This window comes from Emys orbicularis, chromosome 7 (assembly GCF_028017835.1).
Source record: "Emys orbicularis isolate rEmyOrb1 chromosome 7, rEmyOrb1.hap1, whole genome shotgun sequence".
Lineage (NCBI taxonomy): Eukaryota > Metazoa > Chordata > Testudines > Emydidae > Emys > Emys orbicularis.
This window is the reverse complement of record NC_088689.1, coordinates 32,901,413-32,916,057: the sequence shown is the minus strand read 5'-3', so window position 1 is coordinate 32,916,057 and position 14,645 is coordinate 32,901,413. Positions and strand designations below refer to the sequence as shown.

General features: G+C 38.4%; 1 protein-coding gene across 1 annotated transcript in view; it reads left to right on the top strand.

The window, feature by feature from the left end:
* LOC135881159 (protein FRA10AC1) overlaps positions 1–14,645 on the top strand; it is a 65,779-nt gene extending 51,134 nt beyond the window's left edge. The window contains exons 9-14 of the mRNA XM_065407706.1: positions 1,000–1,113; positions 3,356–3,398; positions 8,083–8,207; positions 8,801–8,839; positions 11,124–11,208; positions 13,710–14,645. Of these exons, the coding sequence (XP_065263778.1) occupies positions 1,000–1,113; positions 3,356–3,398; positions 8,083–8,207; positions 8,801–8,839; positions 11,124–11,208; positions 13,710–13,752 (449 nt within the window). The 3' untranslated portion in view covers positions 13,753–14,645. The remainder of the gene's footprint in view (positions 1–999; positions 1,114–3,355; positions 3,399–8,082; positions 8,208–8,800; positions 8,840–11,123; positions 11,209–13,709) is intronic.

The following is a 14,645-nucleotide window of genomic DNA, read 5'->3' as shown; positions in this document are numbered from 1 at the left end:
TTCTAGTGTAATTAATTTTGAAGCATTATTTAAATGCAAGTTCTATTTTCTTTGTTTCAAGCATTAGCATTACAAGTGGTTTTACACTGCAGAACTGAAGTATCTGAGGACACTGTCAATCCATTGGTTAGCAGCTTAGGCAGAACATTCTGAGGTTAATCTTTCGAAAACAGTACTGGAGGTGAGCCTATTAATACAGATCCTTGTCACCAGCTTGGCATATGGATGTATCCTCTACCAATTGGGTGTACGTTCTCTGTATTAAGTATGGTATTAGAAACGCAGTGGTGTCAACAACATTGAATACAAGTACACTGTTTACATAATTTTAACATTAGGATTTAATGTAACAAAACCAGAAAGTTCTTAAATAAGTTGTTTCATATTTTACTCATTGTGTTGGGCCTTAATTCTTTTTAGAAATTGTAGAAGAAAAGGAAAACAAAATGTGTCTAGAACACCTTAGAAAGCAAATTGCTTGCCAATAGAACAGGGAAGGAAGCATGCAGGTAAAACAATATTTAGGCTTTTTATTTTTGCACATAATTCATACTTAGTCATTTGGTGTCATTAAAAATCCACACGTGTCTGAAAGGCACCTTCTGATCCATCACACTCCACTAAGTAAATAATCATTTAGGATGTAGGTAGCCTCATGACATTCATTTGATCATTAGCTGGTAGCTTTTCCAAAATGTGGTGGTGGCATTTTTAATTTACTCCTTTCTGCCTGCCCCCAAAATACCTAAAGAGATTAGAGCTGACATGAACTGACCTAATTTGTTAAATTGTTTTTTTCTTTGCAAATATTGTGCAATATTAAACAAATAGTGTGGCTATGTCCTTAAAAGTGTTTTTTGCTGCTAGTACATTACCTCTAGACATTACTTTCTACCTTTTTAATGCTGAGTATTTAAAAAAGGAAGACTGGATATAACAATCTCAAGCCCAAATGACCTAATGATTTAACCATGGTTTGTTCTTTTGGTCTCTTGACAGGTCAGTTTTCCTGTGGAAATAAGCACTGTGATGAGAAAGAAGCACTGAAAAGCTGGGAGGTGAATTTTGGGTACATGGAATATGGTGAAAAGAGGAATGCGCTTGTGAAATTGAGTAAGTCAGCCCCTTCCTATGGTTGGGCTTCAAGCTTATGTAAATACAAATGAAGACTAATATCTTACTATTTAATGATATAATGAAAAACCTAGAAATGGTAGTCATGCTTAGGACAGTAGGCAAGGGGGAAAATAAGTTGTTCATGATACTTTTGGTTGGACTAGTTACAAATATTATAATAATGGCTGTGCTTTAGGGAAATCTCTCTCTTTCCATCAGTACAACCTGTGATTGCTTTATTGTCTGAACACTTCTTGCTCCCTAGTTTTTAATGCTATAGATTGTTCTAGTGGTATTGTTGTAACACAGCTTCTTCATTTGTTTTTTTAAATAGGAAGACTGAACGGCATACATGAAGTTTCAGCACAGCTCATGCTAACCAATTCTGTGGTTAAATAGCCTTTAGGGCTGTCAAACACCTTTTTCAAGAATTAAATTCACTTAATTTTATTTTTAATACTGACATTTTTTAATGTTAATATTAGTATACCTAATTTCCTTCTTGGACAAGGTTACTGGGCTAGTGGAGGCAGGGGAAACAGTAGATGTTGTATATCATGATTTTAGTAAGGTTTTTGACACAGTCCCACATGACATTCTCATAAGCAAACTGGGCAAATGTGGTCTTGATGTAATTACCATAAGGTGGATGCACTACTGGTTGAAAGAATATACTCAAAAAAGTAGTTATCAGTGGTTCGCTGTCAAACTGGGAGGGGCTATCTAGTGGGGTTCTGCAGGGTCAGTCCTGGAACCGGTACTATTCAATATTTTCATTAATGACTTGGATAATGGAGTGGAGAGTATGCTTATAAAATTTGCAAATGATACAAAGATGAGGCTTGTGTGCACTTTGGAGGACAAGATTAGAATTCAAAACTACCTTGACAAATTGGAGAATTGGTCTGAAATCAACCAGATGAAATTCATTAAAGACATGTGCAAACTAAAACACTTGGCAAGAAAAAATCAAATGCACAACGATAAAATGGGGAATAATTGGCTATGCGGTAGTACTGCTGAAAAGGATCTGGGAGTTATAGTGGACCACAAATTGAATGAGCTAAAAATGTGATGCAGTTTCAAAAAGGGGATAATATCTTTCTGGGGTCTATTAACAGGAGCGTTGTATGTAAGACATGGGAGGTAGTTTTGCTGCTCTATTCAGCACTGGTGAGGCCTCGGCTGGAGTACTGTATCCAGTTCTGGGCACCACACTTTAGGAAAGATGTGGACAAATCAGAAAGAGTCCACAGGAGAGCAAGTTTAGAAACTGTGACCTAAGAGGAAAAGTTAAAAAGACTTGGCATGTTTAGTCTTGAGAAAAGAATACTGAAGGGGGATCTTTTAAGTCTTTAGATATGTTAAGGGCTCTTATAAAGAGGACTGTGATCAATTGTTCTCCATATATGCTGAAGGTAGGACAAGAAACAGTGCAGCAAGGGAAATTTAGGTTAGATATTAGGAAAAACTTTGTAACTAGAAGGGTAGATAAGCTCTAGAATGGGCTTCCAAGGGAGGTTGTGGAATCAGCATCATTGGAGGTTTTAAAGAACAAGTTGGACAACTACCTCTCAGGGTTGGTCTATGGCCTCTCAAAGTCCCTTCCAGCCCATTTCTATGATTCTGTGATTTTTCCCAGAAAATCTTTAACTGCACTAAGGATAATTCCCATGCCACTAATTCTCATCTATTAAGTCTGATCTTACTGAATATGTGTGCATAACAGTATATGGATACGTACAATAAATAATTAAGCTTTTTGTTGTAAATAGCGTGAGAGAAAGGGGTGGGTTTTTTTTAATCTTTCTTTTCTTGACTATGGGTCCATCTATACAATAATACTTGCTCTGTGGTGAGGCCTTAGTAGTGTGTATGTTTCTTTTAATATGGTCATAATGTGGTTTGATCCTGCCCACAAAAGCAAACCCAAATCATGATCCCCAGAAACAATAAATGCTACTTATTTTTTGTGAACAGTAGTCAATGCTGAGTCTCCCATCTTCCTTCAAGGTGATTCGATACTTTGGAATCATACTGACAGTTGTATCACATACTATTTTTCCTTTTTTTGAACTCTGGTTATAGCTACATTGGAATTTTTCTGTTGTATTAAAAATTAGTGAAATTGAAAGAAATTTATAAAGATAGGGATAACAATGTTGATAATAATTATTAAGTATTTCTACTGAATATGACATTTGTATGTTCAAATTGTCTTTGTCTTCCCCCCCCCCAGGACTGTGTCCACAATGTTCCTGCAAATTAAATTTTCATCACAGGTAATGGAGCCTTTTGAAAAGTTCAGATTAAATAATAAATCTATTACGATTAAATTTATAAGAAAGCTTGGAAGAATGCTGCAAAAATTACTATAACTTTTGTTTATACTGACTTGTCATTTTAATGAAATTGATACTCTAGCATTGCTAATTATATATTTTTGTGCTAATGAAATTCATAATAAAAGTTGCAACTCAAATTGTAATATTTCTTTTCATTTGCTCATACTTATCTCAAAATTTGCCTTTTAGGCTGAACTTTCCATGCTAGATTTTAGCCCAAAGATTAGTTTTTGGGAAGCTTATGCAAAATCTGCCTAGTGATTTTTTGACTTAGGCAAGCAGGAAAAATGTTTATGCTTTTCCTATTTAAAAAAATTGTTATTGGGGGTGGGAGTGGAGCTGCAGCTGGGCCACAGTGGGGCCCGGCAGTCGGGCCTGTAGGTGAGTGCGGCTCTGCTCCCGCTCACACCCCCAGCCTCAGCCCTGGGCCGGGAATGGAGCTGCAGCCAGGAGCTGAGGCTGGGGGTGGGGGCGAGGGCAGGGCCAGGAGCATAGCTGAGGTGCAGCCGGGTTGCAGTGGGGGCTGGGGCCTGGGCCGCGGTGGGGGCTGGCAGCCAAGCCCCTGGCTGGGTGCAAGGCTGTGCTGAGGGCCGGCAGACAGGCCCCCGGCTAGGCCCCCGGTGAGGAGCCGCATTAAGGCTGGGAGCCAGGGCCATGGATGTGGGCAGGGTCGGAGCAGAGCTGGGGGTGAGGCAGGGTGGCGGAGCTGGGTGGCACTCCCTCCTCGGCCCAGGCCCCCCCCCCCCGAATGTTCCTCTACACCCCCCTAGGGGGGCACGCCCCACAGTTGGGGGACCTCTGGTCTATGGGATTGGTGCATTCTTCATGCGGTCTATCCAGTGGCCCTTCATTTAGCAGGGGAGAGCAATGTGTTGGCAGATCATCTCAGCAGAGACCATTTTCAGATGTATGTGAGGTCTCTGAAGGACCAGGTAGATTTTCTCCAGCTGGGGTCAGCCCAGTACAGACCTGTTTGTGATCAGGTTCAACAAAAAGTGTCATCTTCTATTTTGTTCCAGAGCAGGAAAGGAGAGTCAGTCTATCTCGGATGATTTTTTTTGGGAGAGGACCTTCTGTATACTTCCATTTTCATTAATTCAGAAGGTGGTGAGAAAGATAAAACAGGTCAGGGCAAAGGTGATCTCAATTGCGCCAGCTTGACTGAGAGAGCAGTGGTACATGGACCTGCGTCAGCTGTTAGAGGGAGACCGCAAACTGCTTCCCTTGTCCCCAGATCTGTTGCTGCAGCAGCATGGCAGGATTCTTTATCCTGATCCTCAGTCTCTCCATTCCTGGGCACTTGGGATTTGATGAATGTAGAACAATCTTGTTCCTTGTTGGTTCAAAATGTATTACTTAATTCTAGAAAGCAAGTAGTGAAAGCAAAGTTATTATTTGAAATGAGTTAGATTTGTTTTTTGGTTGCAAGGCAAATCTGTCTCACCAGTTACAGCTTGTATTCTGGGTGTATTGGAGTATTTGATGTATTTAAAGTCTGGGTGATTATCTAATTCTTCTTTAAGAGTTCATTTGGTGGCTCTTTCATTTTATCATGTTTTGGTCAATGGTAGATCATCATTTGTGCATGGTATGAAGGGGTTTTCCAACTTGTATCCTCTTTGAGAGATCTGCTGTCACCATGGGATCTTAATTTGGTTTTATCTATGCTTACGAAGCTGCCTTTTGAACCCTTGGCAGAGTGTTCTTTCTTTCTTTTTTTTAATCTCTTAAACTGTGTTTATTGTTGCTATAACGTCATTCAGAAGAAAGAGTGAATTACATGCCTTGATAGCAGGGTTTTCATAAAGAAAGGTGGTTCTTATGCCTGATCCTAGGTTTTTACTGAAAATAATATCTGAGTTTCAAATCAATCAGATAATTAATTTACCAGTATATTTTTCAAAGCCACATGCTAATAAAGGAGAATCTGTGTAACATACTTTAGATGCTAGAAGAGTTTTAACTAGGGCTGTCAAGTGATTAAAAAATTAATCCCGATTAATTGCATGATTAAAAAAATTAATCCTGATTAATCATGCTGTTAATAATAGAATACTATTTATTTAAATAATATTGGATGTTTTCTACGTTTTCAAATATATTGATTTCAATAACAACACAGAATACAAAGTGTACAGTGCTCACTTTATTTTTTTATTACAAATATTTGCACTATAAAAAACAAAAGAAATATTATTTTTCAATTCACCTAATACAAGTACTGTGGTGCAGTCTCTTTGTCATGAAAGTTCAATTTACAAATGTAGAATTATGTACAAAAAACCCCTCCATTCAAAAATTAAAAAAATGTAAAACTTTAGAGCCTACAATTCCACTCAGTCCTACTTCTTTTTCAGCCAATCACTCAGACAAACAAGTTTGTTTACATTTGCAGAAAATAATGCTGCCTGCTTCTTGTTTACAATGTCACCTGAAAGTGAGAACAGGCGTTTGCATGGCACTGTTGTAGCCGGAGTTGCAAGATATTTACATGCTAGATGCACTAAAGATTCATATGTCCCTTCATGCTTCAACCACCATTCCAGAGGACATGTGTCCATGCTGATGACAGCTTCGGCTGTGCGGAAGTGATGCAGTGCAGACTGATGCAAGTTCATTTTCATCATCTGAGTCAGATGCCACCAGCAGAAGGTTGATTTTATTTTTTGGTGGTTCAGGTTCTGTAGTTTCCACGTCAGAGTGTTGCTCTTTTAAGACTTCTGAAAGCATGCTCCACTTCTCATCCGTCTCTTGGAAGGCACTTCAGATTCTTAAATCTTGGGTCGAGGGCTGTAGCTATCTTTAGAAATTTCACACTGGTACCTTCTTTGCGTTTTGTCAAATTTGCAGTGAAAGTGTTCTTAAAATGAACAACGTGTGCTTGGTCATCATCCGAGACTTTCTATAACATGAAATATATTGCAGAATGTGGGTAAAACTGAGCAGTAGACATACAATTCTCCCCCAAGGAGTTCAGTCACAAATTTAATTCACGTATTTTTTTTTAACAAGCGTCATCTGCATGGAAGCATGTCCTCTGGAATGATGGCTGAAGCATGAAGAGGCATATGAATCTTTAGTGCATCTGGCATGTAAATATTTTGCAATGTCAGCTACAACTGTGCCATGCGAACGCTTGTTCTCACTTTCAGGTGACACTGTAAACAAGAAGTGGGCAGCATTATCTTCTGCAAATGTAACCAAACTTGTTTCTCTTTGCGATTGGCTGAATGAGAAGTAGGACTGAGTGGACTTGTAGGCTCTAAAGTTTTGCATTTTTTTTGTTTGTGAGTGCAGTTATGTAACAAAATAAACTACATTTGTAAATTCAACTTTCATTACAGAGATTGCACTACAGTACTTGTATGAAGTGAATTGAAAAATATTACTTTTGTTTATAATTTTTAAGTGCAAATATTTGTAAGCAAAAATAATATAAAGTGAGCACTGTACACTTTGTATTCTGTGTTGTAATTGAAATCAATATATTTGAAAATGTAGAAAAACCTCACAAATATTTAATAAATTTCAGTTGGTATTCTATTGTTTAACAGTGCGATTAATCACGATTAATTTTGTTAATCACAATTAATTTTTTTGAGTTAATCGCGTGAGTTAACTGCAATTAATTGGCAGCCCTAGTTTTAACATATTATTTAAATAAACTAAAGATTTTTGAAAGTCTTTTAGGTTATTTGTTTTGTATGCTAATAATCATATGGGTTTTAGTGTATCTGCTATTTCCAAACGGATTAAATAATGTATCTTTGAATGTGACAAATTAGCAGCAGTGCCTGTGCCTACTGTTGTGAGATTTCTTTCTGCTAGGGCAGTGGCAGCATCTTTTGCTTGTCTTCAACGTTTCCCTGTTGTGGAAATCTGTAAGGCTCCTACTTGGAAGTCAGACCATATGACTAGTAAACATTATGCTTTGTATTTGACTTCAAGAGCAGATGCTAGATTAGATGGAATAGTGCCTCAATCATTGTTTAATTAGGACTCTGTCCCCTTCTCCTGAGTTTTCAGCACTGCTTGCCAGACTACCCTTAAGTGGCAATATGCAGAACCACTCAAAGAAGAAATGAAGGTTACTTGTAACTGGAATTCTTGAGATGACTCTATATGTTCACTCATCCCGGCCACCTTCCCCTGTTTCTCAGAGTCCTATCTTGGTTTCTCTCAGTTGTGGTAGAAGGAACTGAGGCAGGAGAGGGCTCAACGCCCCCTTATATAGTGTTGCCCTTAATCAGTGTTTGAAGATGCTGAGGGAAGGGGTAGGAGGGGGCGCACATGGTCTCTAATGGGCACTAGAAGAAGGTTCTACCATTAGGATGCACTGGTCGGTGCATTACCCATAAGTGTGAATATACAATCATTGCAAAGAACTCCATGTATAAGTAACCAACCTTCATTTTAGCATTTCCTGCCTTTTTGTGTTCAGATGTACAGCCTTAAGGTAACAGTAATATTTTTTGCATTAGACATACATTTTAAATGTTTAATCTGTAATAAACAAATGTTGGAAGTAGTATATCTTTTGACTGGGCTTGATTTCTGATATGTTTTCTGTTGCTTGAAGAGTACATTTGCAGAACTTATGCATTCATTTTTTATTATAAAGGAGGAGAGAAGTCAAACCAAACAAGAAAAGACAGAGAACAGAACGAAACTCTGAAGACCCCAAAAGTAAGAAGTCAAGGTTATCTCATTCAGAAAAACACAGATCTAAGAGAAATAAACAGAAAGGTAAAATAAGTTTTTAAACTGTCTCTATTTTTAAATATTAAATACAAATATTGAATGTTTAACCCTATCAAAGTGAGAGATACATTTATGTTTCTGGATTTCAATGGCTCACTAACTGGATTGTCAAGGGAAAGAGAAAGGGGATGAATTTCTAATGATTCATAGACAGGAAGAGCCTCCAGAGTAATATACTATTTGAAGAAAGAATTGTCCAAACAAAGGGAAGCAGCATTCCAAAAAGAGTGCTGAAATGTTTGGTTCCCTGTGGCTCTGCGGTTGCAAGCCTTTTGGTAACCTAAGATAACCTTTTTGACATCACAGATACGGGGATAACATATGTTACCTCAAACTGATGACCTTATATTTTGTAGAAAAATAATCCCTTTTACTTAAATGTTTGCCTTATTTGTGTGTGTGTGTGTGTGTGTGTGTGTGTGTGTGTGTGTGTGTGTGTGTGTGTGTGTGTGTGTGTGTGTGTGTGTGTGTGTGTGTGTGTGATTTATTAGGTGGTAAGTGTACGCTTGTAAAACATGTTAAAATAGTGCATAAAACCAAAGTAAACTAAATGTTTTTAAATGGCTGTTTCTTTTCAGATCAAGTTTCCTCAGATGATTCAGATGATTTTGATAACGGTAAATTATTCAAAGGACTTCCTAAATTTTTGAACTGTATTACAAATTTTTGAATAGCTTGTATGCTATTTCCAATTGATTTGTCCTTGGTTTCAGTTCTATTCATCAGCAGTTTTGGTCTTCTGATACAATGTTTTGAAATATTGTTTATGAAATACTGTAGGAAGAGAAGCAAACATAGGATATATCAAACAAAAAAAAGATTGATTTAAATCAGTGATTCTCAACCAAGGGTACGTGTACCTCTGGGGGTACACAAAGGTCTTCTGGGGGGTACATCAACTCATCTAGACATTTGTCTAGTTTTACAACAGGCTACAGAAAAAGTACTAGCGAAGTCTGTACAAACTAAAATTTCATACAGATAATGACTTGTTTATGCTACTCTATATACTATACACTTAAATGTAAGTACAATATTTATGTTCCAATTGATTTATTTTATCATTATATGGTAAAAATAAGAAAGTAAGGAATTTTTCAGTAATAGCGTGTTGTGACACTTTCGTATTTTTGTCTGATTTTGTAAGCAAGTAGTTTTTAAGTGAGGTGAAACTTGGATGTACGCAAAACAGATCAGATTCCTGAAAGGGGTACAGTAGTCTGGAAAGATTGAGAGCCACTGATTTAAATGCATAGGAAGGATAGGTGAAGGATACTTGGCAGGAATCCTTTTCAAGTTTATGGAAGGAAGAAAAATTATGGAATCTAGGAAGGAGAAGATAATAGAAGAATAGTAATACTAGGAAAAATAGTTAAAGAATTGGGTCAAATTTGTGCAAAAGAAAGACTATAAGGGTGAAAACAAATATTACTCTGCTAATCACTGTAGGGGCGTGAGAGGTACGTGAGGTATGTATATATATATATATATAGATACACTATATAATAGTAAGTTATCTGTAACCTCAGAATAAATTATTAGAGAGCAGTGTGAGGGAGGTACCTTGCCCAGTATGCTCTAAACCAGGGGTAGGCAACCTATGGCACGGGTGCCGAAGGCGGCACGCGAGCTGATTTTCAGTGGCACTCACACTGCCCGGGTCCTGGCCACCGGTCCGGGGGACTCTGCATTTTAATTTAATTTTAAATGAAGCTTAAACATTTTAAAAACCTTATTTACTTTTCATACAACAATAGTTTAGTTATATATTATAGACTTATAGAAAGAAACCTTCTAAAAACCTTAAAATGTATTACTGGCATGCGAAACCTTAAATTAGAGTGAATAAATGAAGCCTCGGCACACCACTTCTGAAAGGTTGCCGACCCCTGCTCTAAACCAAAGTCCATTCCAGTTCCCACCCGCAGTACTTCCACCTGCTACAGTAAGGAGAGATCAGTGGCTGATCCTAGCAGTCCTAGTGGCTGCTTTGGCAATGGCATTCCCTGCTCCTCACTAATTCCACTCCCCATGCCTGTTTTATTATGGGGGCTCCTGCCTCTGGGCCTCCTACTTTCTTGTTGCAGAGTGTCTGGAAGAGACTGATAGTTATGTTATAATTCTGTTCCCCTACTCTGTGAGGATCTGTGTGCCAACATGGACCACGTGCAGCATTTCTTTGTTTAATTTTAGGAGCAAAGTGCTAATACTGCTGTTGATACAAGGATCAGTGTTCTGGAGCAGAGTCCAACAGATTAAGGCAGTAGAAGCACCATACCAAATCAATAGGGCTTTTAAAAACAAATGCTGTAATGTAACAATTTTAGTTGGCAAGCAGAAATGATTGTCAGATGCATTTGCCATAACTGTTACGTTTTGGGCAAAAGATGAGTTGATGATAAAGTTTCATTTCTGCGCAGTCTTGAAAGTCCTCTGTATAATAACCTATTTTAATTAATTGTAGAAAAAATGTGGAGGACAACCTTAAAAATTAAAGAATATCAGCTAATAATGAAAAACGTGTGCAGTCTACCAATATGGGACAATCTATCTTGAAAACTGGACCCTGAAAGCTGGATTGAACACTATTCTCTTATGTTTTTCATGTTTCTTTTTTAATAATAAATATTTCATTTTAAGCTAGAAAACAATAAATTTCTTTTATTGATTTTCCTTTTTAAGGTTGCACGTACCATGAGATATGTATTAGGGAGACAGCTGCACATTTATATGAAAAGCAATTTGCAAAAAAAATCCACCCCCCCCCCAATTTTTTCCCCCCTCACGTTTAAAGTTGTACTTTGACTCAGAGGCTTAGACTTGCCAATAGTGCCATGTAAAATTTTGGGGTGGGGAAATTGAAAATTAATTTTCTTAAGATGTTTTAATAATATTCAACAGACCCAGATGACAATGAAGAGCGAGATGTTCCTTCAGACGCTGACTTTTGGAAGGGTCCTCTACAGGAGACAGATGAAAAATCACGGTTAGTTCTGATACCACTAGCTTGTATATCTTGCAATAGTTATGCCTATTAAAAAATCATGTGGCTGTATGCATCTTTTCAGGATTTATTATGATTATTCCAACACTGAAAATCAATCCCAAATCTTCTTCCCTTCACCACACCCAAGTATATATCCTTAGAAGGAGAGGAAGTGTGTGAAACTTGGAGAAATCCTCCCCTCAAGCCAGGGAGCTGCTCCAGTCCTGCTACTGCAGCCTCAGAACTACAGTAGCCTCTGTTTTGCTTGCCATCCCCTCTGCTCCTACACCTCTATGGAAAGGAAGGTGACTCCACTTAGTCATTGATTCACTGGCTCTTCCTCTGCCCCAGCTGTTACCCTGGGCCTTTGCAGCACTGTGGAAGGACCTGCCACGGGCCTGGGCTCCATGATGTAATGGACATGCACACCCCTTGAGGGGATTCTTATGGCCATAATTAGCTCCTTTGCATTTTTTTCACCAGTAAATATGTTGGAATATTTGCACAATGGGAAGTAATTTGATTTCTGTTAAGAGAATACCTCCCATTTACTTGCTTTAAAACCAGTAACAAAATAAAATTGGGGATTTTTGCTTTAGATCCTTTAAAAAATAACACCTACATTGTACGCTACTTAAACAAAAAGCACCAATGACACAACTTATATTTTGAAGAGTGGGAAGAGAATTGCTTTGTAGCATAAATTTGCTGTGCGTGTATGTATCCAACCTTTCCCAAAATAGGAATTTATTTCTGATCCAGTGCTGGTCTTATTCCTCAGATGCTCTGCTACTCTTCGCTCATACAGGAAGAACTAAGGACCTGATTTCATTTCAAACAAACCATTCAAACTGTATTTGAATTTTTCTCAAATTTTTGGCCAAACTTTACTTGAAGTCAGTCTATTCTTGAAATACATTAGAGGAAATAACTACCTCCATGCAGGTCAGCTCACAAGGGGGTCAGTCATATCCTACCCCCACTCCATGGGGATAAAGACACACAAAGTAGCAGAACTGTCATAGTTCTCCTATGTGGTGAGGCAGTCATTGAGAAGCCATGCAAGGAGACACTACACCTACTACATACCATGGAGCAGTGCTCAGCAGCACCTTTCTCCATATCAGCTTGGAAGTATTGTAGTGAGGCAATCTGCCACTATGCAGATACAGAGCCCTGCTCAGATACAAAATCTATATCGTGCATATAAATCGGGTATCCGTGGAGCTGCAGGGCTTGATCAGGAAGTGCAGTGGCAAAAGCAGCAGCATGTCGGGCTGCCTCTTGCAGGAGCCAACACCCCATGCGGGAAGCTCCTCTAGCGTGGCTGTACTGCCTCCAGCCATGCCCACTGGGTGGGCACCAGGTTCACTGGCAGCTGTCCCGGGTCACGCTAGTGTGTGCAAGCAGCTCGCACACTCCTGGACAGGAGCCGCAGACCACTGCATGGAAGGGATTCCTTTCTGGGAGTGTACAAGCTGCTTGCACACAATAGTGCAACCAGGGACAGCTGCCAGTGAGGCTGGTGCCTGCCCCAGTGAGCGGTGCTGGGGGCGTTACAGCCACGCTGGAGGACCTGCCAGTGTGGGGCTCTGGCTCCTGTGAGCGGCAGCCCAACATGCTGCTGCTTTTGCTGCTGCAGTTCTCGGTAGAGCCCTGCAGCTCTGCGGATACCCGATTTATATCCACGGATATCCGCACCCACAGATATAGGTTTTGGATCAGCGCAGGGCTCTACAGATACATGGGAAAAGACACCTCCTTCCCACTACTACAGCTTCATGGGCTTTAGTAACAGCCAGAGAGTGATGGTGTCTGTCTGAGGCGATGTTACTTGTAAAAAACCCTATTTGCATACTTACTCAGCTAGAGATATTAATAGAAAAATGCCCTAAAAAGCTGCTGTTGGGCTTGCAGAGCCACAAACTCCAGGATACTTATTTCATTGGAAAAGATGAAAAACAAATCTAATCCTCCTTGATTCCCAAAGCCATTTAGTGCTAAGGCAGGAGAGGTGAGATTATAGACAATAGGTATAAAGAGAAATGTAGCAGATCTCCTGAAACCACAGACAGATAAACTGTGTCCTATTCCCTTATTTTTTTTAGAGATAGTTATCTGTAAATGTTGGATTATGATTGAGGGCAAGCATAACATAACTATTAGTTCTACTCACTCTAGAGAAAATAACCTTTGATCATTTATATGCTGTACACTCCCTAATATTTATTATAAGAGTAATGTCATGCCAAAATAATTTAATTATTAGGAGTATTTCCTAAATATCAAAACACTGTTTCAGTCAGTCAGAAAGAGGAGGAAATGGAAGAAAATAGAAATGTAGTGTACCTCATGTGTATGGCTTTAAACTTGTTCTTCTTATAACCAGAAATCTCACCAAACTTTTGTAGCAAAAGGAATAAAGACTGTGTGGCTACAGATAAAAAGCCCTACATCTGCTACTCACATATTTTAATATTATTATTTGATTTTTCTTACAGGGAGGAAGAGTTTGATGAGTATTTTCAAGACTTGTTTCTCTGAAACTCCATGTGGAAACCTAGATTAATTTCTTCTTGAATTGTCACGATTCATATCTGAATACCAAATCAGATTTAGGAATCTATATATTGTTTTTTCTATAAAAATTCCATTAAAGGCACTGCTCCTACAATTGACTGTCCATGGACACATACCCCTGCTTACATAGAGCATCACTGATTTCACTGGGACATGCCCATGTTTGTCAGTTGCAGGATTGGGGCATAAGCAGTTTCTCTTGGAAGATGATAGATACCCTGAACATTAATGAAGAATGACATATAACATACCTGTTTATAATTTATTTTCAGCTGAGTGCATTGTAAAGTACAAATCTAAAAAATTAATCTCAAAAGAGGGTGAGAAGAAGACATATCAGAATGGAGTTTACTGATAGAGCGCAGTGTTTTCACAGCGATCAGATACATGAAGTACTTGCTTCCATGCTGCGCTTTTTAGTTAATTGTTTTAAAGGCATATTCTAGTTGACTCCCTGTTCTGTATTTACCACTAAACTCTTTAATAAAATATATATATAGTTCTCTCTTAAATCTATTAAACTATGCAGCAAGTGTTTGTGGATTTAAATTCATCAGTCAACCAGTGTTTAAGACTCAAACATCTGTATGTGTAAATCTTTTTGAAATATTGATACCAAAGTTTCTGATTCTATAAAACTTACATTTTGCTTGGCCTAAGTAAATCTTTTCTTCCTAAAATTAATGATGTTTTCTTTATTTTTTTTATAAGCGTTAGTTCACTGTTACCCTCCTCAGTTTAAGTCTTTTATTTTAAATGTTGTTTGATTGACAGTCCCATGGTCACCCCACTAGTAGTTTGGGATGTTAGTTTCTCACCTTTGTTTTAATAAATAAGGTACTTGGTTTGCCTCTGGA